The sequence below is a fragment of the Pseudozyma flocculosa genome (genome assembly GCF_000417875.1).
Source record: "Pseudozyma flocculosa PF-1 unplaced genomic scaffold scaffold00016, whole genome shotgun sequence".
In the NCBI taxonomy this organism is placed as follows: domain Eukaryota; kingdom Fungi; phylum Basidiomycota; class Ustilaginomycetes; order Ustilaginales; family Ustilaginaceae; genus Pseudozyma; species Pseudozyma flocculosa.
Window position 1 is genome coordinate 587,901 of NW_006920884.1, and position 10,268 is coordinate 598,168.

The window sequence follows — 10,268 nt, forward strand, 5'->3', positions numbered from 1 at the left end:
TCAAGAGGCTAGGGGCCCGATGGAAGGTGGCGCCCGCCAGGCTGTGCGTGGGCGCGGGCAGCCTGTCAAGAGGGTAGGTAGCCGGGCAAGGCGGGCAGCCAAGAAGAAACCCAACAGCGGCAGCGGCAGCCCCAGCGCCAGCTACGCAGAGGAGCCCCAGACCGCGGCGCCCCATACGCGGACAGCCACACGCCCACGCCCGTTCCCAGACAAGGGCAGGCGGGGGCAGGCAGGCAGGCAGGCAGGCAGACAAAAGGCAGGGGCGGCCAGGGGCCAGGCCCAGGGCATCGCCCACGCCCGAGCGGACGTGCGTGGGTGCCTGACTTTGCTGCACAGGGCGGTACATGACGCCGCGGGTTCCGACCGAACCTCCTCCCTCCTAGCTGCTGCCAGCCTCGCGCGCGCCCCGCCGAGCGTTGGGCTCAAGGTTGGAGACGAAAAAAAGCAAGCCAGGCCATCGTTTGCGAGAGCCGTACGTAGCTCTGGCTCTGTCTCGACAAGAGATAGAACGTAACGCTGCGCCCGTTAGCAGGCAGGGAAACGTCGCCAAGTTAAGGTCGAGAGTCAGAGGTTGAGTGGTGGGCCATCGTCGCCGCGGGCCGGGGCAAGAGGGGACAGGCTGGCGCTGCTGCTGCTGCTGCTCGCTTAGGGGCGCGGGGGCTGTCTCACACCCCTGCCCCGCCCGCTCATCACCTCTTCTGCCTCGGCGGTCTTGCAAGTCGTCGTCGTCGTCGTCGTCGTCTTCGCCGTCGTGGGCGTGAGAGCGGTACGGTGCTGGACCCTAGTTTTTCCTTGGGCCGTTTCGGAACGCTCCGAAGCGTGGGTCCGGCGGCGGCTCGCAGGCAGGCAGGCAGGCAGGCAGCGCAGCAGCTGGCTTGCAGCTTGCTTCGAGTATGCCGGTGCGGGCCGCATCCAGCACCGGCCGACGCCGAGGATCAAGCAAGCAAGCAAGCAAGCAGCAAGCTGGCTGGCTGGCCAGCCGGTCGGTCGGATGGTGTCCGCTCCGAACCGTCTGTCGATGTCACGGCGTGCCAAACATCCTCTCACTTGGCGAGGCAGAGGTAGGCAGGCAGGCATCCCAACTCGCGGCGACGTCGATGGTTCGGCCTGCCTGGCCTGGCCTGTAAGCCCCCCTGAATGGAAACCTTAATCCCCGCCGCCTGTCTTTGCACCTGCCTCTACCTCGAGAGATGATCCGGGAGCCAGCAAGCGTCAGCACAGCACAGGAGCAAGACAAGCAGGCCTACTACTCGGGATGGAGGAGTCAGGGAGCCGGGCGCGCGAATGTGCAGACAAGGCAGGCAGGCAGGCAGTCAGACAGCGCATGCGTGTGGCATGGCATGGTATGCATGCATCGCAGCGTCTCGTGGGGCGTCACCTCCTTTGAAAAGAGGTCTGGCCCCTCGCCATGGCAGCATCGCATCGCACCGCATCGCATTCGCATCGTCGCTCGCCGGGTCCGACGTTTCCTGCTGGCCCGATCCAGCCTGGCCTGCTCACACCGGGACGAGTGCCCCTTGACAACCAGCTGGCTACCATGCGTAGCATACCGTACCGGCCGTCGATGTGTGGTTGTCGAAGAAAGAGGCCGTGGCCATGCTACATACGCACGCTTGCTTTGCTTTGCTTGCTTGTTGGCGCGAGTTTACGGCGGTGTCGATCTCTTCCCGCGCACGCGCACTCGCGTTGACGTTTATGGGACCGACCGCAGACTGCACCGGCTGTTGTCGTCGTTTGCAGCCGGGACCAGGCAGGAGGCTATAGGTTGGAGATCAATCTGACACGCACGCACGCACGCACGCACTGCGGCGCAGCGTGCCCAGCCAGCCGCTGGCTGCGTTGGGATCCTAGCTGCTCAAACAAGCAACCCGCTCATGGTCAACGCAGCCAGAGAGAGTTGGGCGGCCTGGTAAGGCTAGGTTACGCTCTGACTCCCGGCCTGTTCTAGGTCGGGCTTCTAGGCGGTGCGCTGAAAGACATCGTGGCGTCACGGCAGGCGCGAGGACAGAGTCTAGACCGGCCTCTTAGCTTTTGGGGGCAGGACAGCACGTCGAGAGCCAAAGGGAGAGAGGCAAGCAGGAGCAGGTTGTGTCGATATCGATCATCGCATCACCGCCTGCAACGCACGGGCGGGGTGGCGACTGGCGAGGCGGTGGTGACGGGCCCCAAACCAGTCGAGACGGACGGCCACGGGACGAGGTGGCAGCCTACCTGGGCTGACGGGAGGGCGGCGGCGGCGGCTCCAATGCTACCGATGACCAGGTACAGGCACGCCGGTACAGGGGCTGGCCTGGCCTGGCCTGGCCTGGCCTGGCAGCAGGCTAGCTAGCGCCGGCAGCACACGTACGTCCGTACATCTTCAGCCACACGGCGTGGCGGGCCTGGCGGTGGCGCGGCGTGGTGTGGCGTGGCGTGGCGTGCGCTGACGAGTAGTTAGTGGGAACCAAAGAGGCCCCTGCCTGTCTGCGATCGTCGGTCAGTAGTGGTGGCGACGAACGTAACCATGGTCCCGACCCTTCCTATCCAGCCTCAGCCTCAGCAGCCTAGGCTAGGCTGCTCGGCGGCGGCACCTTTTGGCAAGCGCAGATCCACCGCTGCGCAAGCCCCCGAGCATGAATGCATGGAAGCCCAGCCACCGATCCGGCTCTCTGGCCTGCCTGCCTCAGCCAGCCTCCTGATGGGGGAAAAGTACCCGCTGCAAGCCATGCTTCCTGCCTGGCCGTGGTCTGGTCTGCCTTTGCCTTCGTCTTCGTCTTCGCCCCTTCTCCCGCTCGACCGCTGCCCAACAACCATTGCTTTTGCTTGCGGTGCTGACCACGTATCGCAGGCCAAGAGACAGGCAGGCTAGGAATGACGGCAGGGCCTACCTACCTGATGGCTTGCCTTGTTTTGCGCGCGCCGTTCAAGTGGGGATCCTCGGCCGTCGACGAGGAGGCGAACGAACGTCCATCCATCCTTGCTCCGGCCCCATTCGGGTACACTCGAGGTCAGGCTGGGCTACGGTAGGCCGGCTAGACCCGCGTGGCACTCTAGCTTAGCTTGCCGCCTGCCTGTGGCCTGCCTGCCGGGTACATACGGCACCCGCCCGGCCGACGTTGCCGCATCTGCAGACGCCACCTCTTACCCACACCCGCCTGCCTCGATCTTTTGTTCCTCGAGGCCAGGCCCGAACCCCCCCCCCCCCCCCCCCCACCTCCCACCGAGACCAGAGGCAGGCGAGTCGTCATCTCGGACGAATGCGCCACCTGTAGTAGGCTGCGTAGACAAAGGCGGTGTTGGAAGAGGCCCCCCAGAGAGAGAGGGAGGCAGGCAGGGAGAGAGAGGAGATTAAGATTGAATAGAGCGCATGCCGTGGGTGGGGTTGGGGCCTGACCATGGCGCCTTGCTTCTTTTGTCAAAGGTCGTGGCGCCAGGCAAGCAGGCAGGCTGCTGTATGCTGGGTTGTTCGAATTCGCGCACACGTTCTGTACCTACCTCGGTCGCCTCTGCCTCTGACTCTTGTACCTAGCCTCTACCTAGGCTCGAGCTGCATCCGTCTGCGATGCGATGCGATGCTAGGCCGCTGCAGCGACATCGACGTGCAGGCCCTGCGCGGTTGCGCACACGCACCGTAAGTCGAAGCTGAGCCAGCGCGCCGGCCACCACCACCACCGTGCGCGTACGTGTGTTGCCACCCTGTCGATGCCTTCCACCAACCCAACCTAACCTCACCCAACCCCCACCGGGACCGGGGGACGGAGGCGATCAATGATGAGCGCCTCCCAGCTACGACGTGCGTCGCCACCAACGAACGCCCCGACGACGACACCTTCTAGGCCAGGGCCCCACTCACCTTGGCTGCGCTGCAGACTGGCTCACCGCCTTGCTGTGCATCGGTACTGTACAGTAGATGATACCTCGGACAGAGCCTCGTTCCCGCCCGGCCGCAGCCCGTCCCGGTCCAGCAGCTCGGCCGCAGCCCGCGCCACCATCCTGACAGGCCCCGCCAAGCTTCGCTCGACGACAATGATCAAGAGCCGCACATGCTTGCGCGAGCAGGGGGGGAGACATCCCGACGGACACCAAACGCACACGACCGACGGGCAAACGGCCGACGAGCTGATCATCGAAGACTGTAGTGTAGTATTCGGCCACGGGCGCGGCGGCAGGGATTGCCGCTGCGACGGCGCCGGCGCCGCGGTGCGGGTCTGATTCTACGGTACCGTTAGCTGGGGGGGGGACCATTGCGACCTCAGGCATCGGGCGAGCGTAGACCGCCAAACCCTGCCCCGCCCATCGCTGGCGCCGCAGCGGCCGCGGCAAACGGATTCGGCGCAGACCAGGCTCCCTGGCCGGGCGTCGCCGTCGAGTCCATCGGATGTGGCGTGTCGTCCGACATGGCCACCACGCCGGCATGGGCATGCAGCGGCGGCGGCGGCGCCATCGACGGCGCGCCGAAGCCGTAGTCGCCGCCGTACGTCTCCTTGGCGTGGCGACCCATGATGCCGGCCAGCGGCCCGAGCAGGCGGGTGAAGGCGCGCTCCGACATGGTCACGACGCGAAGCTTGTCCGACGTCACCGAAGACGCGCTCGCCACCACCGAGGCGGCTCGAGGCGCATTGTTGAGCAGCGCCAGCTCTGCGTGTCGTCGAAGGGCCAAAGGAACAGGGACGGAGACGGACGAGGCAAAAGAAAGGTCAGTGATCGTGCCCGCGAGGCCTTCCGTCAGTCCTCCAGCCAGGCAGGGCCGCCGCGTCTCGCTCGCCCACTCACCTCCAAAGTAGTCGCCCCGGGACAGCTTGCCGACCGTCTCCTCCTGGCCGCCGTCCTCTGGGCTCTTGCGCTTGCGCACCTCGGCGTCCCCCTCGACGATGATGAAGAACTCGGAGCCCCGCTCGCCCTGGGTGATGACGCGCTCGCCGATGGCATAGTCCCTCGGCTCGAGGCTGTCCGAGACCTTGGCGCGCTCGGCGGCGCTGAGGTGCTCAAACAGCGGCACGTCCTTGAGGAACTTTTCGTAGAGGGCGCGCCTCCTCGAGTTGGTCTCCATCAGGATCGAGCGGAACGTGACGCGGTCCAGGGCCCACAGCGTGCAGGGCGACGTCGAGAGCACGGTGGCGGCGCGCGGCTGGGCGTAGAGGAGCGCCAGCTCGCCAAACGACGAGCCGGGCCCGTACGACACCTTTTTCTCGCCCAGGGCGGCGAGCGAGCTGTTGGGGCCCGTGCCGTCGTCGGAGCTCTGGGTCGACTCGGCCGTGGAGCGGATGTAGACGTCGAGGGTGCCGCTCTCGACGACGTAGAAGTAGTCGCCCTGGGCGCCCTGCTCAATGACGGGCACGTTGGCGTCGACCTTGACCTCCTTCATTGCGAGGAGCACGTCGCGGTACTGGTCCTGCTCGAGGTTGCGGAAGAGGAGGTTGTCGCCGATGGAGCCGCGGATCCGCTCCATCTGCTCGTCCGACTTTGGGATGACGGTCTTTGGAAGGGCGACGCTGGGGTCGGTGGCGCCGGCGGCCGAGGGGGCCATGCTCTCGGCAGAGACCGAGGTTCTCCGGCCGAGGTTGAACGTGGCGGGGATGAAGGGCACGTTGAGGTGGCTGTCGGGGGACTCGGACGGCGCGTGCGACGAGGCTGCCCCCGAGGATGCGGCGGGCGGGAAGTTGGTGGCGGCGGCGGCGAAGGGAGAGGATGCGGTGGCCGAAGGAGAGGCCGAGGGGGCCCATTGGGACGAGGTGGCGGCGGCGGCGCCGTGCTGGTCCGATGGTGCGGGCTGGGAAAAGGGGTCGGTGCTAAAGAGCGAGGTCCTCTGGGTGGGCGAGGTGGATCCGGGGGCGATGCTGCGCGGGGGGATGGCGGATGGAGAGCGGAGGGAGAGGGAGTCTGTCGAGGTCTGGGCGAGGAGCTGCCGCCGCTGGTCCTCGAGCCTGGCGTTGAACCAGTTTGCGCAGAACTGGAGCGGGTCTGCGGGTTTGGCCTTCAAGACATCGCGGTTGAGGTCGTTGATCAGGTTGGTGTAGGCGGGCGTGGAGAGCATGTCGGGCGGTGCGGGAGCGGAGCGGGGCGGCGCGGCGCGGCGGCTAGCGATTGCGTGTGAGTCGTGGTCTGGTCGACGTGTGAGGGATGGGATGGGCGGGGCGTGCGCGATTGGCCAAGCGCGCAGAGTGGTGCGGCGGGCAAGGCGACGCGGGGGGGGCAGAGTGTCGGAAGGCAGTCCCTTGCGGTGCTGGCGATGATCGATGTGACGACGAGCGGAGGAGGAGGAAGAGGAGACGAGGACGGCTGGGTGATGGTGGTGGTGGTGGTGGTGGTGGTGGTGGTGGTGGGTATTGCCGCTGCCGCCGTCGACGAGAGGCGGTTTGGCGGTAGGGCGGCCAGGCCTGGCTGCGGGGCCGGGCGCAGCGGGCACCAAAGTGGAGTTTGACAGAGGGCCTGGCCAGCCTGAGCTGCTGGGGCCTCACCCTGTCTGGCGCTGCGAGGGGCGCGCTCAGATGCGGCGTCTGGGCCTGGCCTGGCTGGCTGCTGTGGCTGGCTGGCTGGCTGGCTGGCTGGCTGCCCGACCCTGGCCTCGACCCAAATCAGGCGGCCCATGCACGCCGCCCTGCCTGGCCTGGCCTGGCCTGGCCTGGCCTGCGTCGACCTCGACCATGCTGGATCGACTCCGTGCCCATCTCTGCACTTGCTTCTAACGCCGGCAAGAGAGAGCCGGCCTGGCCAGGCACCGCCGAACAAGCAAAGGTGGCGAGCAGCGCAGGCTGGGTCATGGCATGGCCTCTTCTCCCGCTCGCAGCCCGCCACAGGGCCGCCGGCAAAGACGTGCCAAGCCTACCATCAGCCCAGGCCACAGCGAGACGGTGGACGCAGGTGCGGAGCGCTTCGGGTGCATCGAGAATCGGATTTTGGCAGCATCGAGTCGAGTCGAGTCGAGTCGAGTCGAGTCGAGCCAGGCCCTGGGCAGGCCGGGCCAGGCAGGGGGCAGCGCACGCACCGCCCCCGCCAGCCAGCCAAGCCATCCAGCTTGGCGCTAGGCCCCTCGGCGGTGATCGGGCGCGAGCGGGCGGCACGGCGGCTTTGCGCGGGGCCGGGCACGCCAGCCCAGGCGCGAAATTCGAGGTTTCCAGGCGCCGGCTGGCCATCATCGCTGCCAACTCTCCGAAGTCGCCTGGCCCGCCTCGAAGCTCCATCTCGCGCCTCTGCTCGCACCCTTCCTACCCCGCATCGTCACCACCTCGTCATCACCTTCGTCGCCACCACCACCACCGCCACCGCCACCACCACCACCACCTCCGCCACCACCGCTCTTTCACCATGGCATCCAGGGCCGCCGTCGACTTCGCCAAGGTCAGCTCCCAGCTCGGCCTCGGCAAAAACACCCTCGCCCAGATCTCGGCCTTCCGAAAGAGGAACGAGGACGCCCGCCGCGCCCTCAACCAGCTCAAGCAGCAGTCCACCACCGTCGACTTTGCCCACTACGACGCCGTCCTCAAGAACAAGGACGTCGTCAACCAGGCAAAGAAGATCCTCAACGACTTCAAGCCCGTCACCTACGACGTCCAGGCCCAGCTCAAGGCCATCGACGCCTTTGAGGCCAAGGCAGTGCGTAGGCGACCGATCCGCCCTCCGTTCCACTTTCTCTCGGCAGCAGCAGCAGGAGCAGTAGCAGCAGCAGGAGCAGTAGCAGCAGCAGCACTGGCTGCGTCTCCTCGCGGGCTGCCCCACTTGGCATGGCGCAGGCATAGGAGGACGATGGCATTGGACGAAGTTTGGCGCTCGAGTCGGGGAACTAGGCTGGCAGAGCTAGCATCGGCCGCGAGTCACCGATCCTTGCCGCTCCGCCTCGGCTCTGGCCCGCAGCCATCTTCTGAACCTGCCGAACTCGACCTCGCAATGTCGGCGCATCCTGCCATCGTGCCAGACCGTCACAGACCGGAGGGCGCGGCTTCTCGAGCCAACTTGTGCTACCGACCTCGGACTGACCCACCACCTCCACCTTGACCCCTTCCTCGCCCCGCCTCCGCACACCACAGACCGAGCAGGCTCAGGCCACCGCCACCAAGATCGAGGCCGAGCTCAAGGACCTCAAGGCCACCCTCAAGAACATCGAGGAGGCTCGCCCCTTCAACCAGCTCACCACCGACGACGTCATCGCCGCCCGCCCCGAGATCGGCAAGACGGTCGAGGAGATGGTCAAGAAGGGCAAGTGGACCACGCCGGGCTACGAGGAGAAGTTTGGAAGTGAGTACACGATCGAAGAGCTGCCGGTAGGCAGCATGACCGGCACCATGGCTCGCCGTCCTTGTCGCCGCCTTCGCGCTGTTCGACTACCCGCGTCGTCGTCGGCGAGAGGCTGCACGGCGTCTCATCGAGCTCGAGACGAGGCGAACGCAATGGGGGACGGGAGTGCACCGGCACGCCTTTGGCTGCGGCGCTGTGCGATGCTGCGACGGACGGACGGCGGCCAGCTTGCGATCGATCGATCGACGCTCGAGCTCAGTCCGCTCCTAGTGGCGCGGTGGCGGATGCGCCGTCGTGCCGTCTCTGCTGGCCGGCCGACCTTGATCGCCCAGCCGCGCACTGTCTGTGTGGAAGAAAACAGCCGCTGACTGCGTCCGCCTCTGCCATCCCTCTCCAATGCGCCATCCAGGCCTCGCCGCCATCTAAACGCCTCGTGGACCCGACGTTCCGGCCACAAGGCCATAGAGCTAGGCAACCTAGCAGCACGCGATCCGTCCTCGCTTTCGCTTCCGACCACCGTGTGTCTGCGAGGAGCGCGCTAGCAATGCAGACCACGTGAGAACCAAGAGGTGCGCATGGACCCGGTCGCGATTCGATCGGGCAGATTTTCGTGCGCTGAGCGGAAGAAGTATGAGGTGGGTGTCACGTCCACGGGGCCCTGGCGCTCCCGACGTAGGAGCGTGTTGGGCGAGGCCGCGACGGTGTTGTCTTGTGCTGTGCGTGCATGGAGTCGTGCAGGGGTGGGGAGTGGTGGTGCGTGCACGGGGACTTGCCCGTGCTCGAACCTGGCCTCGCGGCGGGGCTCGAGTAGACCATACCAGCTGGTGTCGTGGCAGACTGGGATGGGGGTGCGGCCGCTAGGGACGATACAATGCTTCTCCCGCGTCGTCTTGCCCGTGAAGCTTGGCTATCGCATGCCAGCCGGTCGCATGCCAAGCTGGTCGTTGGCCGCTGGACCGGGTCGCATGGACGACACTCGCTCGACATGCCGCGACGCCTCTCGAATCGTACTGCGTCCAACGTCGTCCTCGTCCGCGGTAGGAGGATCGGTCCGGCCCTGGTCTGGGACTGGGTGAGGGAGGAGTAGTGTGCCGGTGCGGGTCCGAGCTGTCCAACTCTGCGTCCAGCCCGCGCCACACCGCCCTGCCTCGAATATCGTGACGAATTTCCCACCCCTTTTTGCCACGTCGTCGTTCACGGGTTAGATGCTAGCATACCGTGGCCTACCTCGAGGCAGCGATGCGCAGCTGGGCGCTTCATCCAGACTCACGGCTGGGGAGCGATCGACAGCATGTGCTGATGTACCGGCCTGCACGAGGTCTCGCGCTGCCACCGAGCGCGATGGACGAGCGCGCACCACCCTCCACTGCCGTCCGACCTCGTCGGACTGTGCGCAGCGAGCGTCGTATCACGTCGCGACGTGGCGAGCTCCACCCCGGCACTGCGGTGGTCGATCTTGCTCAAACTGCGGCTCGAATACGGTGATGTGCTGCGGTCCGGTCGGGCCGGGGCTGATCCAACAACGTGCCCGAGTCTTTGCACTCGCCCCGCACGCTCGCAGCACGACCTCGCTCGTCCTGACGTGCCCATCGGAGCGAGTTCGACGAACCTGGTAACGCATCAGTAGCGGGAGCAGAGATGGCGGACTCCCCGTTACGTTGCCGGCCGGGGACGGGGTGCAGCCTTCCCCGAGCGCGACGACAGGTCGAGATGGCGTCAACGTCGGACCCTGATCGCCCCAGTCGCAGCTTCCAGGTGCCCTAGCGTCGGACAGCAAACGCATCGGTACCTCGCCACCATCAGCCCTAGGAGGCGTCCAGGAGGTCAGCCTTGCGAAGGTTGCGAGGCGGCGAGGCGGCGAAGAGGCGAGGGGATGCCGTGCGAGTCGACGTACGCGAGCGTCGATGCCCGGCCTCTGCGGCTCCGAGGACGTCGGCCGAGATCAGGCCGGCACGTGCGCGCTGGGCGAGGGACTTTTTCAAGAGCTGCGAATTTTCGCTGGCGGGCGAGCGGGCGGGTCAGCAGGCCTGGCTGGCTGGGCCACGCCCGCCTCGTTG

General features: G+C 66.6%; 2 protein-coding genes across 2 annotated transcripts; one reads left to right on the forward strand and one right to left on the reverse strand.

The window, feature by feature from the left end:
* Positions 1–4,231: 4,231 nt before the first annotated feature.
* On the reverse strand, positions 4,232–6,013 carry PFL1_04874 (uncharacterized protein; the record flags this gene model as incomplete). Its single annotated transcript, XM_007882402.1, has 2 exons — positions 4,232–4,617; positions 4,753–6,013. 2 exons carry the CDS (start codon positions 6,011–6,013, stop codon positions 4,232–4,234), a joined length of 1,647 nt encoding a protein of 548 aa, XP_007880593.1.
* A 1,271-nt stretch (positions 6,014–7,284) lies between these two features.
* Positions 7,285–8,637, forward strand: PFL1_04875 (uncharacterized protein; the record flags this gene model as incomplete). The annotated part of the gene is made up of 3 exons (XM_007882403.1): positions 7,285–7,572; positions 8,004–8,211; positions 8,621–8,637. 3 exons carry the CDS (start codon positions 7,285–7,287, stop codon positions 8,635–8,637), a joined length of 513 nt encoding a protein of 170 aa, XP_007880594.1.
* Between the last annotated feature and the right edge of the window lie 1,631 nt (positions 8,638–10,268).